A 23,179-nucleotide genomic window follows, 5' to 3' on the forward strand; every position below is an offset into this window, starting at 1 on the left:
AGAAAGAAAAAGAAATCTCAAAAGAAATGTAGCTTTTAGGGAAAGATGATCACAATGGATGGCCTTTGCAGTACGTGAGCAGGCTGTGAGGGGAGCTGGGGAAAACACTTTCTCTTTCAAGAATGGTGCAACACCTGACAGAAAGTTCCTGGGCTTTTTTCACCTCATACCGTTTAGGAGATAGCTGAGATACTATCTGATTCCATTTTACAGAGAAAGAGACTGGGGCACAAGGTGGTTATCTAATTTGCCTCAATTCGAGGCGGAATTCGAGCCAAGCAGTCTGGCCCTGCTTGGTGAAATGTCCCAGAGAGGACAGACTGTTTCATGGACCGTGGGATGTTCCGTGGACCAAAGTGCGACGTTGCCTGCGAAGGCTTCTGTCGGCTCCCCGCCCGCTTTGGGAACGGGCGGCTGCCCCGGGCTCTCCACACGGGGGCGCTGTCCGCGCCGTCAACAGAGCCCCATGCGGCCGCCAGGTGTCACCATGCTGGGGCTGCAGGTGCCGAGTTTGCCGCGGTACGGGGAGCGGGCGCCGGGAGGAGCCATAAAAGGCGGCGGAGCTGGCTCGCCGGGCACCCGAGGGGCGCTGGCCCTGCCCGCAGCATGGCTGGGCGGCCGTGGGGCGCGCCGGGCGGGACCTCCAAGGGCAACTGCAGCGCGCTGCTCAACGCCTCGCAGCCGGCGCCGGGCGGTGGGGAGGGGGCGCGGACGCGCCCCTCGTGGCTGGTCTCGGCTCTCGCGCTCATCCTCATCTTCACCATCGTGGTGGACGTCCTGGGCAATCTCCTGGTCATCCTGTCCGTGTACCGGAACAAGAAGCTGAGGAACGCAGGTAGGGGCTCCCGGCACCTGGCAGCCTGGACCGGCAGCCTCCAACTTTCACCGACTGAAGCCTCTCCCTTTCCCGCCACCTTTGCGGCACGCAGCCCCAGCAAGCTGCCAGTGGGCTGGCTTTTCCTAAGAAAAGTTCAATTATTTTTCTTAAACACCGGGTCCTTTGAGTCATTTTTAAAAATAGAGATTAAAGCCCTTTGGTTTACATTTCCTTGAACCTGCCGGTCGAGGATGTGTTTTCATGACACAATAAGGAGTTTTCAGTCTCCAAAAGGTAGAAAACTTTGCCAGAGTCAGGTTCTCGTTATTTTCGGCGAAAACCCCACTATTTCGTTTTCAATTTCTGAGGTTTATTAGACTGAGAGAGAACCAGAAACAGGTTGCAGAAAGTTCCCCAAGAAGCCCTTTCAAATCACATCAACAAACACATCGATTGCTTTGTTACGTGCCATTGATTTTTTTCCCCCAACTTTGTTAAAATAAGAGAAAATATATAAGGTGTTAGAATAATAGGGCGGGTATTTTAGTTTTGTTGTCAGGAGTAGTTTTCAGTTTTTAGCGTGCACTTTTAAAAGAGCCATAGGCTCCTGTAGCTGCTTGGGTAAGTAAATATTAATTCCTCCGAGGTAAACAAATTTACATTTTAAACATAGATATTGTTGTAGTGAAGAGTATATTTTCATAAAATATACTACTACTAAAGCTAATTTTGTGCTTGAGTTGAGCTCGCTTTTTATTTTCTCCAAACAATGAATTGAAATTGATTTGTCCTGGTTGGGGGTCCGGGGACCAGTCTGTCCACAAGACACTGAATGTTCAGACCTCTGAATGCTGATTAGATGCCTAGTTCTTTATTTGGAGGCAAACTTTTTGGAAGTGAGGGTGGGAGGTGAAGGAACCATGTACTTACATGTTTGTCAAAAGCAGTATTTTTCTTCTGACCAGTAGTTGATCAACACTTTAATTTTGTTTAGCTCCTTTCTGAGAGGGTTCCCTTTTTAAAATAATGCTTGGGACAGTCCATAGTTTAAGAATTAGTCAATAAACACCTGGTAGTATGAATTGAACTTGAGTTAGTCCACTGAATCACTCACTTCATTGACTGGCTTACACGAAGGTGCAGAAAGGCATTCTGCCTTCAAGAAGAGGCTCCAAGAGGAAAACATAGGCAGTAAACTCTGGACACTGGTCTTGGCGATGATTTTTTTAATCTGACACCAAAAGCAAAAGAACAACGAGAGCAAAAATTAACATGTGGGACTACATCAAGCTAAAAAGCTTCTACACAGCAAAGGAAGTCATCTAGGAAATGAAAAGGCCTCCTAGGGAATGGGAGAAAGTGTTCGCAAATTGTATATCTGATAAGGGGCTAATATTCAAAATACATAAAGAATGCATAGAGCTCAATAGCAAAAACACAGATAATCCCACTGGGAAAAAAAAAAAAAAAATGAGCAGGAGTTCCCATCGTGGCGTAGCGGAAACAAATCTGACTAGGAACCATTAGGTTGCGGGTTTGATCCCTGACCTTGCTCAGTGGGTTAAGGATCTGGCGTTGCTGTGAGCTGTGGTATAGGCCGGAGGCTGCAGCTCTGATTAGATCCCTAGCCTGGGAACCTCCATATGCCTTGGGCCTACCTCCCCTCCCAAAAAAATGACCAAAAGATTTAAATAGATGCGTTTCCAAAGGAGACACATGCTGATGGTCAACAGGTACATGAAAAGATGCTCAACATCATCAGTCATCAGGAAAATGCAAATCAAAATCACAATTAGCTATCACCACACACCTGTCAGAATGACTTTTATCAAAAAGATTGGAGATAGCAAGTTTAGCGAGGAGAGGAGGAACTCTCTTACACTGTTGGCAAGAATGTAAATTGGTGCAGCCACTATAGAAAACAGTGTGGAATTTCCTTAAAAAATTCAAAACTAGGGAGTTCCCGTCATGGCGCAGTGGTTAACGAATCCGACTAGGAACCATGAGGTTGCGGGTTCGGTCCCTGCCCTTGCTCAGTGGGTTAACGATCCGGCGTTGCCGTGAGCTGTGGTGAAGGTTGCAGACGCGGCTCGGATCCCGAGTTGCTGTGGCTCTGGCGTAGGCCGGTGGCTACAGCTCCGATTGGACCCCTAGCCTGGGAACCTCCATATGCCGTGGGAGCGGCCCAAGAAATAGCAACAACAACAACAAAAGACAAAAAGACAAAAAAAAAAAAAAAATTCAAAACTAGAACTACTGTATGATTTAGCAACCTCACTTCTGGGTATTTACCTAAAGAAAGCAAAATACTAACTTGAAAACATACCTGCACTGCTCTATTCATTGCAACACTGTTTATAATAGCCAAGATATGGAAGCAACCTAAGTGTCCACTGCCAGCTTAATGGATAAAGAAGATATTGCGTATGTGCACAATGAAATATTACTCAGCCACGAAAAAGAATGAAATCTTGCCATTTGCAACACCAAGGATAGACCTCGAGGGAATTATGTTTAGTGAAATAAGTCAGACAGAGAAAGACAAATAGTGTATTATCTCTCATATATGAATCCCTCCCGCCTCCAAAAATAAAACAAAACCAAGTTTACAATACAGAACACAGATCAGTGGTTGCCAGAGGTGGGGGGTTGGGAGCGGGAGAAATGAATGAACTGTTTTTGTTTTTTTCAGTTAAAATAAATTGAATTTTTTTTTAAAGAAACTGCTTTTTATTTATTTATTTAAAAATTTTATTTGTTTATTTTTTGTCTTTTTGCCTTTTCTTGAGCTGCTCCTGCAGCATATGGAGGTTCCCAGGCTAGGGGTCCAATCGGAGCTATAGCTGCCGGCCTCTGCCAGAGCCACAGCAACTCCAGATCTGAGCTGCGTCTGCGACCCACACCATAGCTCATGGCAACGCTGGATCCTTAACCCACTGAGCGAGGCCAGGGATCGAACCCACAACCTCATGGTTCCTAGTTGGATTTGTTAACCACTGCGCCCCGACGGGAACTCCAAACTGAATTTTTTAAAAAGAGGGCATGAGAGGACCCAGCACGGTGAGCATGGTGTGAGAATTCTCTGTCCTATCCCCAGCAGCGAAGCTGAGAAGCCTGCTTTCTTACCAGGACTTGATTTCCTACCAGTCACCACTGTCCCCTGTACCTCTAGGTTCTGGGAGTGCTGGCTCCAACTAGGACGTGTTAATCCGTACAATTTTCTCATTGCATTACTGATTTGATTCCTTGGATTAGAGCTTTCTTTTTTCTTTCTTTCTTTCTTTTTTTTTTTTTTTTCCTTTTTAGGGCCACACCTGCGGCCATATGGAGTTTCCCAGGCTAGGAGCGGAATCGGAGCTGCAGCTACTGGCCTACACCACAGCCACAGCAACGCCAGATCTGAGCCGCGTCTGCAGCCTACACCACAGCTCATGGCAACGCCAGATCCTTAAGCCAATAAGCGAGGCCAGGGATTGAACCCACAACCTCATAGTCCTAGTCAGATTAGTTTGCCACTGCGCCACAATGGGAACTTCTAGAGCTTATTATAATAGGACTTTTGCTTTGACCTGTCCAATGTATTCATTCCTTTATCCTTAAAGAAGAAGGAGAAGAAGAAGGGGAGGGGGAGGAAAAGGCTATTCATTCTCTCTTGGTAATAAAAGCATCCTTCTATGAGCCAGATACAGTTTTGAGAGCCACGTAAACTGACTCCTTGGGGCAGCCCTATAATGGGGTGCCACTGTTACCCTCTTTACGTAGGAGGAACTGAGGGCACAGAGTGTTTCTACTCACCAACCCTAAGTTCTGGAGCAGGATTTAATTGACAGTGCTTTCCCCCAGAGCACACCTCACTTCGTTGATAGCAACATTTGCAGCACTTGGTAAGTTTGAGTCCTGCAGAAACTTTCACTTAAAAAAAATATTTACATGCCTGGAGCAATTGTGCTTCTTAAACTTTATGGGAAAGAACCTAGGAAAAGTACCCTTCTATACTACTTTGTGTTTTGTTCAATTGCTAAGCAATTGTTTGTTAGGGATTGTATAAAACATGGCATTCCCATAGCTAAGTGGGAGACCTGTGGTGAGCTTTAATCTTTGAAGCTTTGGGACTGTCATATTTTCGTAATTGGGAGGTGTTTGTTTTTTTGTTTGTTTGTTTGCTTTTTAAGGCCGGACTCGAGGCATATGGAAGTTCCCAGGCTAGAGGTTAAATCAGAGCTGCAGCTGCCGGCCTATACCACAGCCACAGCAGTGCCGGATCCAAGCCACGTCTGCGGCTTACACCACAGCTCATGGCAGCGCTGGATCCTTAACACATTGATCGAGGCCAGGGATTGAACCCACATCCTCATGAATACTAGTCGGGTTCATTACCACTGTGCCACGACAGGAACTCCCTGCATTTTTCTATATGCACCTTACACTTAACTAAAACTTTTGCTAAACAAATAAATAAAGCAAGAGTGCAATAATATCTTGCCTATTCAAAATTCAGTTATCTAGCCATCTAACCTCTGAAGAACGTAGCCAATAAATGTAAATAAGCAAAAATAACTGGCTCTTACCACCAGCTGATCTGTTCTGTCTTAAGAGTTCCAGAAATCTCAGAGGCTAGTATCTGGGACCCATAAATTGCAAGCCGTGAATCTGGAGGCAGACTGATACATTTAAAGGACCAGTACATGGGACAAACTACATGGGTAGATGGAGATTCATTAAAAGCCGATCAGAAAGACTAAATAAGCATAGCCTTTGTGGGAACATTGCACAGAAGCAAATAACTGAGCCCAACATTCACTGCTCCTGAGAAGAACACAGCACAATGATGGATTTATTATCTATTTATAATAGATATATTCTCGATTTCATAGATAATAAATCTGAGCCATCAAGGAAAGATCCAGTCACATCCAGGTGGTTCTCCTTAAGAAGAGGAGGAGGGAGTTCCCACTGTGGCACAACAGAAATGAAACCAACTTGTATCCATGAGGATGTGGGTTCAATCCCTGGCCTCGCTCAGTGGGGTAAGGATCCAGCATTGCCATGAGCTGTGGTGTAGGTTGCAGAGGTGGCTTGGATCCCATGTTGCTATGGCTGTGGTGTAGGTCAGCAGCTGCAGCAGCTCCAATTCGACCCCTAGCCCGGGAACTTCCATAGGCTGCACGTGCAGCCCTAAAAAAAAAAAAAAAAAAAAGAAGGAGACAGGAAAACAATAGTTTAGAAAGATCGATAGCTAAAGAATTGATTACTGTTTTTCAGTCTGGTGCACAGTGATAAACTGTCAGTATAGTAAAAAAAAAAAAAAAAATATTCCTCAAGATGATGCCAAGACTGGGAGATGGAACAATGTCGTTCCATGCTGGTGCTCGTTTCTCTCAGGTCTGTATTGCGAGTTAGACCGTCTCCATCCCATGTCACTGCTACGAGGGGCTGCATAAGCGATGGAGGGAGGAAGACTCCGGGCCTCAATCTGAGTTAACCTCGGATGCACCAGGGCCAGTTTTAAGATGCTTTCAAGTCTTAGGAATGCCCATTTTAAGAATTAGTATTTTTTAATATTTAAATTTTTTCTTTTTGCTTTTTAGGGCCACTTCTGCAGGATATGGAAGTTCCCAGGCTAGGGGTTGACCTACATCACAGCTCATGGCAACGCCAGATCCTTAACCCACTGAGCAAGACCAGGGATCCAGCCTGCATCCCATGGATCCTAGTCAGGTGCGTTACCACTGAGCCATGGTGGGAACTCCTATCCTGGCTTTTTAAAAATTCCTTCCCCTCTTTTCTTTCCTTTGCCTTCTCTTTTCCTCGGTTGTCTGTTTCTTACTCCTTGGGCTTTGGTATTTTTTAAGCAACATAATTAGATTTCATTGCTTAGTAGAGGTCACACTTGAATCTCTTTTTCCTAACTGTGTCTGTTGTGCATCAGCAAAATGACAGCCCTGAACTTATAAGCATGTTATATTCTACAAGGTCACTTGTGGGTGTGTGTGTGTGTGTGTGTGTGTGTGTGTGTGTGTGTGTGGCTGCAGCATGCAGCTGCTTAATATGAGATTTCGGTTCCCAGCCCAGAATTGAACTTGGACTGCAGCAGTGACAGTGCCGAGTCCTAACCACTAGACCACCAGGGAACTCCTGTGGGATTTCTTAAAAGAATATTTTACAGATATTTTGGCTCTTACACTAGGTAGCCCACAAAATCATTCAAACCAACAATGTGGCTGAATGGCTGGGTCATCTGAAACTCATGGGCCCCTGAAAGCAACCTGCTTTGTCTGAGTTCTGAGCCTCTTGGGATCCTGTGAGAATGGGAAAGAGTGGTATGTATTGGAGTGTCTCTTATTAATTCAGAAAAATCAAGAGAGGGTTCAGGTTCGAGAACTAATAATAGAGGGTGGATTTAGAGTCAGTGATAGGGCAGAAATGAGTAGTAGCTGCTTATAAGTTGAGTGCTCCTGTGTTGGGGACCAATGTATGGGGAGGTATGGAAGGAGCTTGTAAAGAGAATGGATCCAGGACCTGGACCCTGGGACTTCTTTACTGAATGGATCTGAGTTTGTAGATAAGTCGTCATCTCCTTGGACTGTTTGCACATCAGTAGAATGATGAGGTTGGACAGAATCTGTGAGTCCTTTCTGATTCTAGGATCATTTGATTTACATGATTATCTCACTACAAAGTTGGAAATTATAACGCTATGAAATTGGCAATAGTGACACGTGTATATAGTAGGCATCATAGATCAAGGAAAGTGCGTCCTGAGAAAGCATGCCTCGGAGTTCCCTTCATGGCTCAGTGGTGAATGAACCCAACTAGGATCCATGAGGATGCAGGTTGGATCCCTGGCCTCGCTCATTGGGTTAAGGATCTGGCATTGCTGTGAGCTGCTGTGTAGATCGCAGATTCGGCTCGGATCTGGTGCTGCTGTGAGCTGTGGTATGGGCTGGCAGCTGTAGCTCCCATTCAACCCCTAGCCTGGGAACTTCCATGTGCCACAACTGTGGCCCTAAAAAGCAAATAAATAAGTAAATAAGTAAATAAATAAATAAAAAAGAAGAAGAATAAAGCATGCCTCACTTGTCCTAAACTACCTGTGCCATTTGTCCTGTATCCACTGGAGAAAAATACCTTAATGACATCTGGTTTCCCCTGCTTTATTTCACAAGGCACACCTACAAGTTTCAGAAATTTCCTGTAGAGTTTTCCCTCCCAGGAAGAGAATGAAGTAATCAACTACCCAGAATAATTCTTTTTTTTTTTTTTCTTTTTAGGTTGGCACCCTCAGCGTATGAATGTTCCCAAGCTAGGGGTTGAATCAGAGCTACAGCTGCCGTCCTACACCCCAGCCACAGCAAGGCCAGATCTGAGCCGCGTCTGCAACCTACACCACAGCTCACAGCAATGCTGGACCTTTAACCCACTGAGCAAGGCCAGGGATGGAAGCCGCATCCTCATGGATACTAGTCAGATATTTCCACTGTGCTGCAATGGAAACTCTGAACCCAGAATAATTCAAGCCTGTTCTGGTGGGACCCTTTTGGGTTAAGAAACAATGGGTTGCTCCTCTGGGACATATGGAGGTTCTCGTGAGTTTGGGGGGGTGAACTAGGGATGGTTATGACCATCTGACCAATGGTGTGTGTGAGCAAGCCATCCTCCGGGATGAGCCACCTTTTCATGCCTCTGGTTGGATTCTGGGGAGAAATGGCCTCTTCTAGGCCTATAGTGATGTGATCCCTTCAAAAGGTAAGCACATGGGAGGAACAGCCTCTCTAGGCAGCCAGGCTGGCCATTCTGTGCGCAATAATAGCCATCTAAAGAGTATCAAGTTGGCGCGAGTGAATCTTCACGCCCCCTGAGCTGTTCAAAGGTGGACATTATAAGCAGTTCTAGAATAAAGAATCAGTCTCTCCTGCAGTATCGATTTAGAATGTCTGTACTGAGGTCATGAAAGTGGCTAGTCACAGGGATTGAAACGCCAGAATTCTGTGGGATCTTTAAAGCCAAAACCAAGCACAAAATAAAATATATATGAAACAGGTGCCCAAATCGCAAAAGAAAAATAAGAATGCATTTTCAACAATACTTCTGAGTCATTTTATCCTTTCGGGAATTTTTTTTTTCATAAAGGTTCATTTTGCATCTTGTATTTTCTTCTCACTGTAAATGGTGCTTTCCTGGGATGTACTGAATATCCACAGACATCAGACAAAAGGTAAATAGAGTTGTAATAAAGGCCTAGCTTCTGGGGTATACAGTGTTCTTCAATAGTCTCTCAAGTGTCTTAATGGTAACCCTAAACTTTTTGTGATAAAACTTAAGCCTCCTTCTTATTGTTCTAGTTCATAAATTTGAAAAAACTGCTGGTTGTCTTTTGGCGAACATTTCTATCTAATATTTGAATATCTTATAGCACCTGTATAACATTATCAACACCAGTTATGAAAGGAACTCAGCTTTTCAACCCTACAATTTTTTTTTTTTCATTTTAGGGCCACACCCATGGCATATGGAAGTTCCCAGGCTAGGGGTCCAATCAGAGCTATAGCTGCCGACCTACACCACAGCTCATGGCAACGCCAGATCCTTAACCCACTGAGCGAAGCCAGGGATTGAACCCACGTCCTCATGGAGCCTAGTTGGGTTCGTTAACCACTCAGCCACGAAGGGAACTCCCATCAACCCTACAACTTAATTTTTTAATTTATTACATATAATATTTATTGTATATTTTATTATTATATATATGCTATATGCTCTAATTTATAATGTATTATATCTTTTAATTTATTTATTAATTCGTTTTTTGGGACGTTTTTCAAGCTTGTGAAAGTAAAAGCAGGAAACTGGGGAGTTCCTGTTGTGGCTGTGAAAAGTGTGACACAAAATACAATTCGACCAGTACTTTTCCACAGACAGCTAACTTGGTCTGATTTCTGTGGATAAAGTAGAAAAAAATAACTTCTTATTTAGAATGTCTAATGCTTTGTCCTCACACACATAGAGCAATGTGCAGTTTTCAAAGAACTTTCCCACATTTTGCTTTATTTGTCCTCATATCAACCTCCTCGGGTAGATAAAACTAAAATCCCCAATCCATAGATAATCAGTATTTCTTATCCCAGCACAATCCAGTGTGGTACAGCAGAAGCCGCCCAGGACTTAAAATCAGAAGATCCAGGCTGTGTCTTGTATTTACAATACCATTATTTGCAGTATATTTAGGCCCCAGTTACTCAATCTCTCTAAGCCTCAGCTTCTCCATCTTTCCGATGAGGTACTTACCTCACAGGGATGCTAGGAGGATAACTTAGATTCCTCGCATCCATCCATCCATCCATCCACCTATCACTTTGAAGTTACAAAATACTGTGCAAGTAATGGTATTATTATAGTATTAGTAGTATGCATTCTATGATTAGTTCTTTTAGAGTGTTTTTATTTTTTAATTGCTTGGTTTTTTTAGATGTATTCTTAAGGGAACACTACATATGACAAGAATTTGAATTCGAAGATGTAGGATCTAGTTTTCTTTTGCAGCATCATGGAAATTCTCTGATACCTCAGTTTTCCCTTTTGCGAAAAACATTACCTTCCCAGGGCAAGTAAGGCCAAGATTCTGATTATTTCAGCCTCCAGCCTCTGAGAGACTGATTATCTCAACAGCCAAGCTGTTCCTTAATTTAAAAAGAATCAGCTCTAGAGGCTGCAATAACTTTCACAGACAGGTATGTTACCATTCAGAAAGTTACACCTAACTTTTATCGACTTGGAGATGATTTCAAGCTGACAAATTTTTTTTTTTTTTTGTCTTTTTGTCTTTTTAGGACTGTACCTGAATATATGGAGGTTCCCAGGCTAGGGGTTGAATCAGAGTTGTAGCTGCCGGTCTACACCACCGCTACAGCAATGCCAGATCTGAGCCAAGTCTGCGACCTGCACCACAGCTCATAGCAATGCCGGATCCTTAACCCACTGAGCGAGGTGAGGGATCGAACCTGCATCCTCATGGATGCTAGTCAGATTCATTTCTGCTGAGCCACAGCAGGAACTCTTAATGTTTAATATAATCTCTAATCTGATGCTTTTCTTCTCAGACTATTTATCTTCCTGTTGGTTCTCCATGGTGTTTGGAATTATTGATGCAAGGCAATTTCTTACTTTTAAAGACATTTTATTGATTTTGTTTGTTTGTTTGTTTTTTCCATTTGCTTGCTTAGCTGTTGCTTAAAGTTTTATGACTTTTTTTTCTGGTCTGTGTAGTACATTATTATGGAACCCTAAATGTTTCCACATTTTTCAGAAGCCCATGAAAATCTCAAGCAGTAGTTTTAGATTCCTAAATATGTGATCGAATTTGGGTGTACATGATTGAATTTGGATCTTTCCTTTTGCTATTCAATCTCATAAGAAAGTAGCAATTTTCCGCATTAAAGTAATCATGGACAAGCTAGAGCTTACTTTTGCTAGGTTTCAGAATCATTTTTCTCTTGGCAATTTTGAAAATCAGTCAAGAGTAAAACAGTCCTAGATTAAAACCCCTGCTTTAAGTTCTTACTAAATTAGATGATTCTGCTTTGAAAAAAATTCCTGCTTTGAAAAATGTCTGCTTTGGAAGTCACTGTAAATCCCCAGAGAGTCTTTGGAGCTTGTTTTGCTCAATCTCTGTTAGCATCTTTTAAAACTAAAAACTAGAATGTCCAAAGTGAATAGTAAGACCTTTACAAGGTGCCTTGATATTCCCTCTTATTCCTAAACATTTTTTCATTTGCCTAGCTGACAGAAATGCCCTATCTTCTATTTTTTTTAATTACTCAATGAATTTTGTTACATATATGATTGTACAATGATCATCATGGCCTGATTTATAGCAAGAAATGCCGTATCTCCTAAAAAAGAAATACAGACATTCAGGATTTTCTAAGCTCCCAAAGAAGGAATTAATGGAATGTTTTTAAAAAAACATTTTTGCATGCTCACAATTCTGCTTGGTAGCCTCAATGTCATCTACTCCCATTTGCAAAGGTGGGTCTTTAATCAGCAACCAAATTTTCTCACCTTTCAGAGAGTTTGGCTAATCAAGCTGACCCAATCTCAAGGAATCATAGTGAATTTTTTTTTTTTTTGTCTTTTTTGTCTTTTTTTGTTGTTGTTGTTGTTGTTGTTGCTATTTCTTGGGCCGCTCCCGCAGCATATGGAGGTTCCCAGGCTAGGGGTTGAATTGGAGCTCTAGCCACCGGCCTACGCCAGAGGCACAGCAACGCAGGATCCAAGCCGCGTCTGCAACCTACACCACAGCTCACGGCAACGCCGGATCGTTAACCCACTGAGCAAGGGCAGGGACCGAACCCGCAACCTCATGGTTCCTAGTCGGATTCGTTAACCACTGCGCCACGACGGGAACTCCGTGAAATTTTTTTTTTGCTTTTTTTGGGGGTAGGTGCACCCAAGACATATGGAGTTTCCCAGGCTAGGGGTCAAATCAGAGCTACAGCTTCAGGCCTACGCCACAGCCACAGCAACACCAGATCTGAGCCATGTCTTGAAACTACACCACAGCTTTCGGCAATGCTGGATCCTTAACCCACTGAGTGAGGCCAGGGATCAAACCCACATCCTCATGTATACTAGTCAGACTTGTTTCTACTGTGCCACGATGGGAACTCCCCATAGTGAAATTTAATAATGTTTGCAAATGAGGGATAAACTTCTGGATTTTCTGGTTGAGGCTCTCTAAGATTTTTTTTGTCCTATAAAGCTATGTATTTTTGTTAATAACAATGAAGAAATTACAAAGGGGACAAGATAAAGAAAATAAATGAATATACCAGGGTTGATTATACAGACTATTTAGGGTGAACTTGGGTTGTTGAACTCATAGCTTAAAAGGATGCTTACTTGGCTTTGATGTTGAGCACTTTTGGTGCTTATTAAAACAAGCATTTATTTAAATAAATATTTATCAGGTACCTGCTGCATGAGACAGAATGTAAGTGGTCAGCAAATCCTTGTTAGTTTGTCAAAATGCAAGACACGAGTTTAAGCTTGTATAAAACATGGCTCCTACATTCAAAGAGATTACTTTCTACTCAGGCACTTTAAAAACGTTTGTTCTTTTATTTTCAAATAAAAATAAGACATGGGGTATAAAGGTATAAGACTAGAAACATGTTTATATAATAGAGAAACTTTTCAAGAGAAATTTGAAAATTGGTTGGTATATGAGAGCTGGAGCCTAAAGTAGTCATAAGCATTTTTAAAAGATGTCACCTCAGGATAAAAGAACAATAGGTAGAAAATTGGGAAATGTGAAATTTCCTTGAAGGGAGAATTCATGAGAGAACTTCAAAGAACTCAGTTAAGAATAGAGACAAAGGAGAACTATTTGAGAATGGATTGGCTCTTATTTTGTGAAGAAAATAATACAGCCTGAAGAATCACCAATTGGAGAAGGTTTGAGACCAAACCTGCCAACTTAAATTCAAAAAATTTTGGAGTTCCTACTGTGGCACAGCAGAAGTGAATCCATCTAGTGTACATGAGGACTCAGGTTCAATCCCTGGCCTTGCTCAGTGGGTTGGAGATCCGGTGTTGCCGTGAGCTGTGGTGTAGGTTGCAGACAGCGTGGATCTGGCTACGGCTGTGGTGCTGTGGTGTAGGCCGACAGCCGTAGCTCCGATTTGACCCCTAGCCTGGGAACTTCCATATGCTGCAGATATGGCCCTAAAAAGCAAAATAACAACAACAACAACAACATTTTTCTCACATAGCTATTAAATGGCAAATGGTACACAATTATAATCAATAATCTATATTTCCTCTTCTGTAATTTTTTTTAACACTCTAAGGAATACAAAACTCTTTTTGTTGTAATCTGGAAAGAGGTAATGTGCTTTTATCTTTCATGCATTTATTCCTTTTTTCATTATTTAAATATCTGTTGGGTGTCTCCTGGGTGCCAAGTCTAGGACTTTTGGAGCCTGGGACACAGTTCTTTAGCAAGACAAACTCTATTCCAGTTAATTAATTTTCATTTTAAGATTTGGCTTAAATTTTAATTTTTACTTTTAATAATTTTGTTTGCTAGTTTTTTTTTAAGTTCTAATTTTATTTGTGCCCGACGTTACTTATTTTATGTGTTTACTAGCTTACATTAATTGTTTCCTCTATTTAGAGTTTCAGATATTTTCAGCTATTCTCATCTTGGGGAAAGTATATGTTTTTTAAAAGGTTGCTCTATATAATACATATGACGTATATTGATATATATCGTATGCATCATATTTATATACTATATATATATGTAATACACTCTTTAAATATTCTCTAAGGACATGAAAAAAGAGCCAAATTTTGAATTTTTAAAAACTACCTTTATGAGAATCTTATTATATACTTTGTATTGTTAACTCATTTTCATTTCTCATTTATTTAATTTTAGCATATAAATAGGGTAATACTCTGATTATACCATTTTTAATATTAACAGGAGTTCTTTTGGAATTTAGCAATTTAGAGCTCTTCACTAATTAACTAGAGATATTATTAAGTGCCATTAATTTGTATTTTTAAGCTGGGATTTCACTGAGTCCTTTAAATTTGGGGAAAGTAGCTAAGGAAATAAAGACTACTCTGCTAAATAGAGTGAATATGATTTTTCTGGATTGCCTACTAACGCGGCTGAAGTATTCCATTTTTGTTTTTACAGTTTCATCCTTAATTCTGTAAGACAAATAATAGTGAGGACATGAGTAATTTGTAGTCAGCATAAAGATGAAAGGTTGAATCAATCTGGCTATAACGTGGTGGATATTTACCCATTACGGTTGTCTCCCTAAGCCATCTTTCTGAAATAAATAAATAAATAACCAGATCTGGAAAATGAGCAGTCAGTGAGGTCCTGCTTTACAGCCCAGGGAACTATGAGCAGTCATTTGTAACGGAACATGATGGAAGATAATATGAGAAAGAGTGTGTATCAATGTATGACTGGGTCACTTTGCTGTACAGAAATTGACAGAACGATGTAAATCCACCATAAATAAAAACTTAAAAAAAAAAAAAAAAAAGAAAATGAGTTCCTGTCGTGGCTCAGCAGAAGTGAATCTGCCTAGCATCCATGAGGATGCAGGTTCCCTCCCTGGCCTCGCCAAGTGGGTTAAGGATCCCGCATTGCTGCAGCTGTGGTGTAAGCCATCGGCTACAGCTCTGATTCGACCCCTTGCCTGGGAACCTCCATATGCCATGGGTGCGGCCCTAAAAAGACAAAAAAAAGAAAAAAAAATATGCAGGATTCTTAGCAGAATGTCACACCTTTAAAAACTGAAGGAAAATTGAACTAGAGCAAGAGGGCCATGTATATTACTTTGATTTTTCCTCTTAAAGTGTCTTTTTTTTGGCCATGCCCACAGTATACAGAGGTTCCCGGGCCAGGAACACAGCAGCAACCTGAGCCACAGCAGTGACAACACTGGGTTCTTAAGCCACTGTGCCACCAGAGGACTCCTTAAATTCTTCTCCCCTCCCCACCCCTTTTCTTTTCTCACCTGCAGCATGTGTAAGTTCCCAGACTAGGGGTAAACTCAAAGCTGCAGGTGAGGCCTATGCCACAACCATGGCAACACCATATCCGAAGGGAACTCCATTAAGTTATTTATTTATTTATTTTTTGTCTTTTTGCCTTTTTCTTGGGTCGCTCCCGCGGCATATGGAGGTTCCCAGGCTAGGGGTTGAATCAGAGCTGTAGCCGCCAGTCTATGCCAGAACCACAGCAACCCTGGATCCGAGCCGTGTCTGCGACCTACACCACAGCTGACGGCAACGCTGGATCGTTAACCCACTGAGCAAGGGCAGGGATCAAACCCGCTACCTCATGGTTCCTAGTCGGATTCGTTAACCATTGAGCCACGAAGGGAACTCCCTGCATTTTATACTTTTCTGTGTCTTTAATCACTCTGAGGCTGTCAGCTGTTTCTTCTGGTTGCTGTATAGTGGCCTCTAAGTGTCTCCCCTTCCCTTCATCATGTCTTCATAATTTTCTGGTTCTACTGGCCTTTTTAAGAATTATGCTGAAGAGGCTCTAAGCCAGGGCATGGCCAGAGGGCCCAATTTCCAACCCGCCTGTATTTCTGACCACATGAACCTTCTTAGGGATATGCACCAAGCAACATGAATAAACCACACCATTGCAGCCTTGCACTAATTTTATGATTTCATCAAATTTAACTCCATATGTCTCAGTTTTCCTGATCTCTCAAAAGTTGGAGTTCCCCTGGACTACCACTAATACTCAGTCTTAACATTCTGTGAATCTATGATTCTCTATGGGAAGATCTGGGAACTAAACCAGAAGATAAGGAATTGTCAGCCATTAACAGAGTTACTTTAGGAGTTCCCACTGTAGCTCAACGGTAACAAACCCGACTAGTGTCCATGAGGATGCGGTTTGGATCCCTGGCCTTGCTCAGTGGGTTAAGGATCTGGCATTGCCTTGAGCTGTGGTGTAGGTCACAGATGAAGCTCGGATCCTGTGTTGCTTGGCTATGGTGTAGGCTGGCAGCTACAGCTCCGATTTGATCCTTAGCCTGGGAACCAACATATGCCATGAGTGTGGCCCTAAAAAAAAAAAAAAAAAAGAAAGAAAAGAAAAGAAAGAAAAAGAAAGAAGAAAAAAAAATCAGATTACTTTAAATTTCAGAGTGCATTGTTTTGCTGCTGGTATAGTCCTGGATATCGGTAAAAATGGATAGGTCATTATCTATCTTGCGTTACACAGAGACGAGATGGAATATGAATTTATAATGCATGTAATTATGATTTAATTAATTACTCTTCTCTGGTGGATTTTTTTTTTTTCTGGTTTGTGTCCACACGCAGCATGCAGAAGTTCCTGGGCCAGGGATCAAACCCACGCCACAGAAGTGACCCAAGTTGCTGCGGTGACAATGCCAGATCCGTAACCTGCTGCACCCACAGGAGAACTCCAAATTCTTATATGAAAATGGGAAATATCTTTCCTTCTCTTCTCTCTTTCTCTCTGTCTCTCTCTCACACACACACATACACAGGCAGCAGATGTGATAAAGCTTCCAGCTGAGCTCCTGAAGCCACATCTGCAGAGTCTATGGCTTTTTTCTCCACTTGTAAAATAGGATTACCTCAAAGAATGTTAATCATTTAATTAATGCAATCATCTGAACAGAAAAGAAGTGTAATTTCTATAAATTAAATGGAGCAGAGGATTACAGCCATGAAAGAAACCTGTGGCATCATTTATTACCTTATTTTTAAACCCCTTTGAAAATAAATCTATATCAGGCCCATTTGTCATCATGGTGTTGTGGGTAAAAATATACCGTTTTGATGACAGTTTAATTTGTAGCTGAATTTCATATATTCGCTTATTTTTAAAGTATTAAACATGTTGAGTTAAACATTTTATTGAAATATGCCCACTCTGGAATTTAAATATTTCATAGGTAATTGAAATTGATCTGTGGGGAAATTGCTTTTATTGCTTTACTTGGCCTAGTATAACCAGTTTTCAAAGAAGTTGCTTTTACGACAATTGAGGTGAAATTCCTACTTAAAGGCAAAACCTTGCCTTTTTTACTTCACGTCTTCACAGTGTTTTTCAGAAGGGAATAAAATTAATCAGACCGGAAACTCAAGTACAAAGTTTATTTTATTTCAGATGTTGGGAGAAGACAATTTAATTTACTTCCTCAAACATTTGAGCAAAAGTCTCAGCTGGGTACCATTCAGGATACAAATATGAGGAAGATGTACTCTCAGGGGACTAGAGTGTAGAAACATAGGAAAGTTTACAAATAAATATAATCAAAGAAAATATACATCACTCTGCCTGGAATGTCCCTCCCCACTTCTGTCCATTTCACTCCCTTCCTTGCTGCCTCTAATTATATGCATTCCTTTCTCTTTTCATTTTATTGGTTTTTCTAAAATCAAGGATCACAGGGATTCTGACTGCTTATTCTGGTTTCCCCAGTACCTATTATATGCACTTAATAGGCTTTTGTTTTTGACTGCACCAGCGGCAAAGTTCCAGGGCCAGGGAGCCAAACCTCGCCACAGGAGTAACCAGAGCCAAAGCAGTGACAATGCCAGATCCTTAACCCACTGAGCCACTGAGGAACGCCTAATGCATTTTTACTGAATGGAGTTTAACCTGATTTAACCTAAATTAAATGTGGTAAAGATAAAATGATTTAGGAATCTTTGAAAGAGGAAGCTCTCCCACGTGGTTGGGCAAATAAGCAAAGGCTCTGGGCATTTCTATTTAAGATGGATTTGGGAGGAGTTCTAGTCGTGGCTCAGTGGTTAACGAACCCGACTAGGAACCATGAGGATGCAGGTTTGATCCCTGGCCTTGCTCAGTGGGTTAAGGCTCTGGTGTTGCTGTCGCTGTGGTGTAGGCCGGCAGCTGTAGCTTCAATTTGACCCCTAGCCTGGGAACGTCCACATGCTGCAGGTGAGGCCCTGAAGAAGAAAAAACAAACAAACAAACAAACAAAAAAAACGGATGGACTTGGGAAAATTGGTAGTGTTGAAAAGTTAGAGAGAGGAGCTATGTAGGGCAGAAGGAATAGTAAAAAAACAAAGAAAAGAAAAACAAGCTGCAGAAGTAAGTAACATACTTGTAACACATCTCATAAAATTTAATAGTTATTTGTTTATACTTGGGTTTTTTTGCAGTCAAATTGAAGCTGCAGCTGCTGCCCTATGCCACGGCCACAGCAACACTAGTTCCAAGCTGCATCTGTGACCTATACCACAGCTCACAGAAGCACTGGAGCTTAACCCACTGAGCAAGGCCAGGGATCAAACCGAATCCTCATGGATACTATTCAGGTTTTTACCCCTGAGCCTCGATGGGAACTCCCTGTTTATACTTTAAAATACATTGAGTCGTAATCTAGAAAATTATCCCTTAATCAGATTATCTAGGGTTTAATTTTTCTACCTTAAATTCTCTATAAAATTTATTTATATTTATTTTTGACTTTTTAGGGCCACATCACAGCATATGGATGTTCCTAGGCTAGGGGTCAAATGGGAGCTGCAGCTGCCAGCCTACAACCACAGCCACAGCCATGCCAGATCCAAGCTGCCTCTGGGACCTACACCACAGCTCACGGCAACTTGGGATCTTTAACCCACTGAGCCAGGTCAGGGATCGAACCTGCATCCTCATGGATACTAGTCAGATTCATTGCCCGTGAGCCACAACAGGAACTCCTCTATAAAATCTAAAAGAATTTCTCCCTTTTCCTTTGGATTGAGGTGAGGGGGCTGTAGAACATCAACAGCATGTATGAATTACTTATCACGTGGCTGTCCCATACCGCTCAGCACTTGGCATAGACTGCCTCCTTTAATCCTCATCACCCCGTGAGGACGAAACTACCACTGTCCCCACGTATCAATGAAGAAACTGAAGTTTGATGAGATCAGTTGCCTCAGTTAGACAGCTAGTAAGGGGTGAAGCCCATATTCTAACCCAGATGGCTGATAACAGATTCCTTTCTTTCTTTCTTTCTTTCTTTCTTTCTTTCTTTCTTTCTTTCTTTCTTTCTTTCTTTCTTTCTTTCTTTCTTCTCTCTCTCTCTCTCTCTCTCTCTCTCTCTCTCTCTCTCTCTCTCCCTCTTCCTTCCTTCCTTCCTTCCTTTCTTTCTTTCTTTCTTTCTTTCTTTCTTTCTTTCTTTCTTTCTTTCTTTCTTTCTTTCTTTCTTTCTTTCTTTCTTTCTTTCTTTTTTGTCTTTTTGCCTTTTCTAGGGCCGCTCCCGTGGCATATGGAGGCTCCCAGGCTAGGGGGTCAAATTGGAGCTGCAGCCACCGGCCTATGCCAGAGCCACAGCAACTCGGGATCCGAGCCATGTCTGCAACCTACACCACAGCTCACAGCAATGTCGGATCCTTAACCTACTGAGCAAGGCCAGGGATTAAATCCGAAAACTCATGGTTCCTAATCGGATTTGTTAACCACTGTGCCACGACGGGAACCCCAGAATCCTTTTTTCTTAACTATTATGCTGTGGATGAAGATCCATTGCTTTCCCAGAACAGGAGTTAGCGACCCACTTGAGAGCTTTCAAAGAGCTAGAGCGAGATCAAAGGCCTGGGATTTAGGGAAGTCGTGGCTGGCTTGAGAAATAATGTGGTGAGAGATTTCTCAGAGAATGTAGATGATTCCAGAAAAAAAAGAAAGATGTAATATGAGTATCTTGAATACAAGAGTTTTTAAAAAAAGCACAAGAGAGAAAAGAAACAGCTTGAAAGACAATGGTTTTGACTGTGGAATGGGCCTTCTTTGGGGAATTGGGGAACAGTGGCATTGATTTGACAAGGACAACAGTGAGTTCAGTTCCTGGTGAAACTAGCTTCTACTTCATTTATAACATGATGGTGCTGTGATGTCAGGTCATCTGAGCTGCAGAAACAGCTCTTTTTTTAATAACTGTTAAAGAAAACCAGTGCAAGCCATGTGAAACAGTAATCACACGTCTTTTCTAAACCTTTGTCTTCTAGGAAATATATTTGTGGTGAGCCTGGCAGTTGCTGACCTGCTGGTGGCTGTGTATCCGTACCCCTTGGTGCTGATGTCAATATTTAACAATGGGTGGCACCTGGGCCATCTGCATTGCCAACTTAGTGGTTTCCTGATGGGCTTGAGTGTCATTGGCTCCATATTCAATATCGCGGGAATTGCCATCAACCGCTATTGCTACATCTGCCACAGTCTCAAATACGACAGGTGGTACAGCAACAGGAATTCCCTCTGCTGCGTGTTCCTGATATGGGTGTTGACACTTGTGGCGATCGTACCCAACTTGTGTATGGGAACCCTGCAGTATGACCCGAGGATCTATTCCTGTACGTTTGCACAGTCCGTCAGTTCTGCATACACCATAGCGGTGGTGGTTTTCCATTTCCTAGTTCCTATGGTCATTGTCATCTTCTGTTACCTAAGAATCTGGGTCCTGGTTCTTCAGATCAGATGGCGGGCGAAACCGGAAAATAACCCCAGACTGAAACCACAGGACTTCAGGAATTTCGTCACCATGTTTGTGGTTTTTGTACTTTTCGCCATTTGCTGGGCTCCTCTAAACTTCATTGGTCTCGCTGTGGCCTCGGACCCTGCCAGCATGGCACCCAGGATCCCAGAGTGGCTGTTTGTGGCCAGTTACTATATGGCTTATTTCAACAGCTGCCTCAACGCAATTATATATGGATTATTGAACCAAAATTTCAGGCAGGAATACAGAAGAATTATAGTCTCCGTCTGTACAGCCAGCATGTTCTTTGTGGATAGATAGAATTAAATGCAGACCGTCTCCATTAATGACCAACTGTAAGCGCATAAAGGTGGACTCTGTTTAAAAAGCATTACTGGCAAATGCGCCTGCTGCTCAATGTCTTCATCACTTTCATGTTTGCTCAGTCTTGACAGATGCCTAGAAAAAACAATGTGGATGAGAAAATTTCTACTCCTAAGAGATTGCCTCTGTCATTTCTGAGCTAATATGCTGTCAGCCTTTTCAACTAGTCTCTAATTCTACTTATCAAGAGAAATACAGAGCATAGAGTGAGCTATGTGTTCGTTGAAAAATACGGTTCAGGGAGTGGGGCGGGGTAATTTTAAATAAAAGTTCTGAATGTATTCAAGAGGAGAAAGAGTGTGCAAAATTTTATGGCCGGCAAGTGCCACAAAGGCAGCGATTGCTTTTTTCCTCCACTTTCTGAATATTTCTAGTAGAAAAACAAATGATGTGCTTTATTTAGAGTACATGGATTAAAAAGAGGAACATAAGATGAGCAATGGTGAACAGTTGGCAGTAAATCAGGGAATAACTCAACAACCACAACCATCACCACAAAGTCTTCAATTGGCAGTGTTGTCACTGGGTACCTGATCATGGATGTTTGTCACCCTCTATTAAAAGCTGCACATTCAACTAGATAAAGAACTAACTATATGACAGGGCTCTTTTTCAGATGTCAATAACTAGTATTTTAAAGCAATAGTTACATAGAAGACTCTGTTCAACTTTGTTATGCATTTGGCTTCTTATTTCATCACTGATTGTCATTATTATTCATGTCACTGACCAGCTGTTTTGAACTGATCTCTATTAATTTATTGTCATTTAATCAGTTAAAGAATCAAAGGGCTAAAGATTCTTCCCTATATGTGCTAAGTGTGATAAATTTGTTCTAGATTTATAATCTATTGGGGCAAGTAAATAGCTAAACCAGAAATTTTTCTTTTATTTTGAAACAATATTCTGCAATAATTTATTTCAGTATTTCATTGCCCTAATAATACTGAAAGTCTAGAAGAAAAAAATCATGTGTAAACTGTGGTATCATAAACTATGGCTCTAGTTTACCCCAAATAGCTATTTGTTTTTATTTATTTATTTATTTGTCTTTTTTAGGGCTGTGTTAGTGACATATGGAGGTTCCCAGGCTAAGGGTGGAATCAGAGCTGCAGCTGAAAGGCAGGATCCAAGCCACATCTGTAACCTACACCACAGCTCACGGCAATGCAGGATCCTTAACCCACTCAGCAAGGCCAGAGATCAAACTGGAGTCCTCATTGATACCAGTCAGATTTCTTAACTGCTGAGCCACAGTGGGAACTCCTGTAAAGACCATTTTTGTTTGTTTGTTTGTTTGTTTGTTTTGTCTTTTTGCCTTTTCTAGGGCCGCTCCCTCGGCATATGGAGGTTCCCAGGCTAGGTGTCCAGTCGGAGCTGTAGCCGCTTGCCTGCACCAGGGCCACAGCAAGGCTGGATCCGAACCGTGTCTGCGGCCTACACCACACCTCATGGCAACGCAGGATCCTTAACCCACTGAGCAAGGCCGGGGATTAAACCTGAAACCTCATAGTTCCTAGTCGGAGTCGTTAACCACTGCGCCACCACGAGAACTCCAAGACCATTTTTTTTAAGCTACTGTTCCAAATTTCTGGTAACTCAACCCTAAAAAAACTTAACCATGTTAACTGAACTCTTTGAAATATATTAGACTTTTAAAGTAGAATTTTATTTCTTCTTCTTTTTTTTTTTTTTTTAAAAAAACTTTTAGGGCTGCACCTGCAGCATATGGAAGTTCCGAGGCTAGGGGTTAAATCGGAGCTGCAGCTGCCAGCCTGCCAGCCTACACCACAGCCACAGCAGCTTGGGATCCGAGCCACATCTTCGACCTACACTACAGCTCACGGCCACGCTGGATCCCTGACGTCACTGATGGAGGCCAGGAATTGAACCCTCATCCTATTGGATACTAGTCGGATTCGTTTCCGCTGTGCCACAACAGGAACTCCCTAGAATTTGATTT

The 23,179-nt window shown here is 42.0% G+C and overlaps 1 protein-coding gene across 1 annotated transcript; it reads left to right on the forward strand.

Annotated features, from left to right (window-relative positions):
* MTNR1A (melatonin receptor 1A) lies at window positions 607–22,306 on the forward strand. The gene is given in 3 exon segments (XM_021078041.1): window positions 607–835; window positions 20,366–21,146; window positions 21,148–22,306. Coding segments are annotated over 3 exon segments (1,080 nt in total). The 3' UTR covers window positions 21,218–22,306.

This window comes from Sus scrofa, chromosome 17 (genome assembly GCF_000003025.6).
Source record: "Sus scrofa isolate TJ Tabasco breed Duroc chromosome 17, Sscrofa11.1, whole genome shotgun sequence".
NCBI classification, from domain to species: Eukaryota; Metazoa; Chordata; class Mammalia; order Artiodactyla; family Suidae; genus Sus; species Sus scrofa.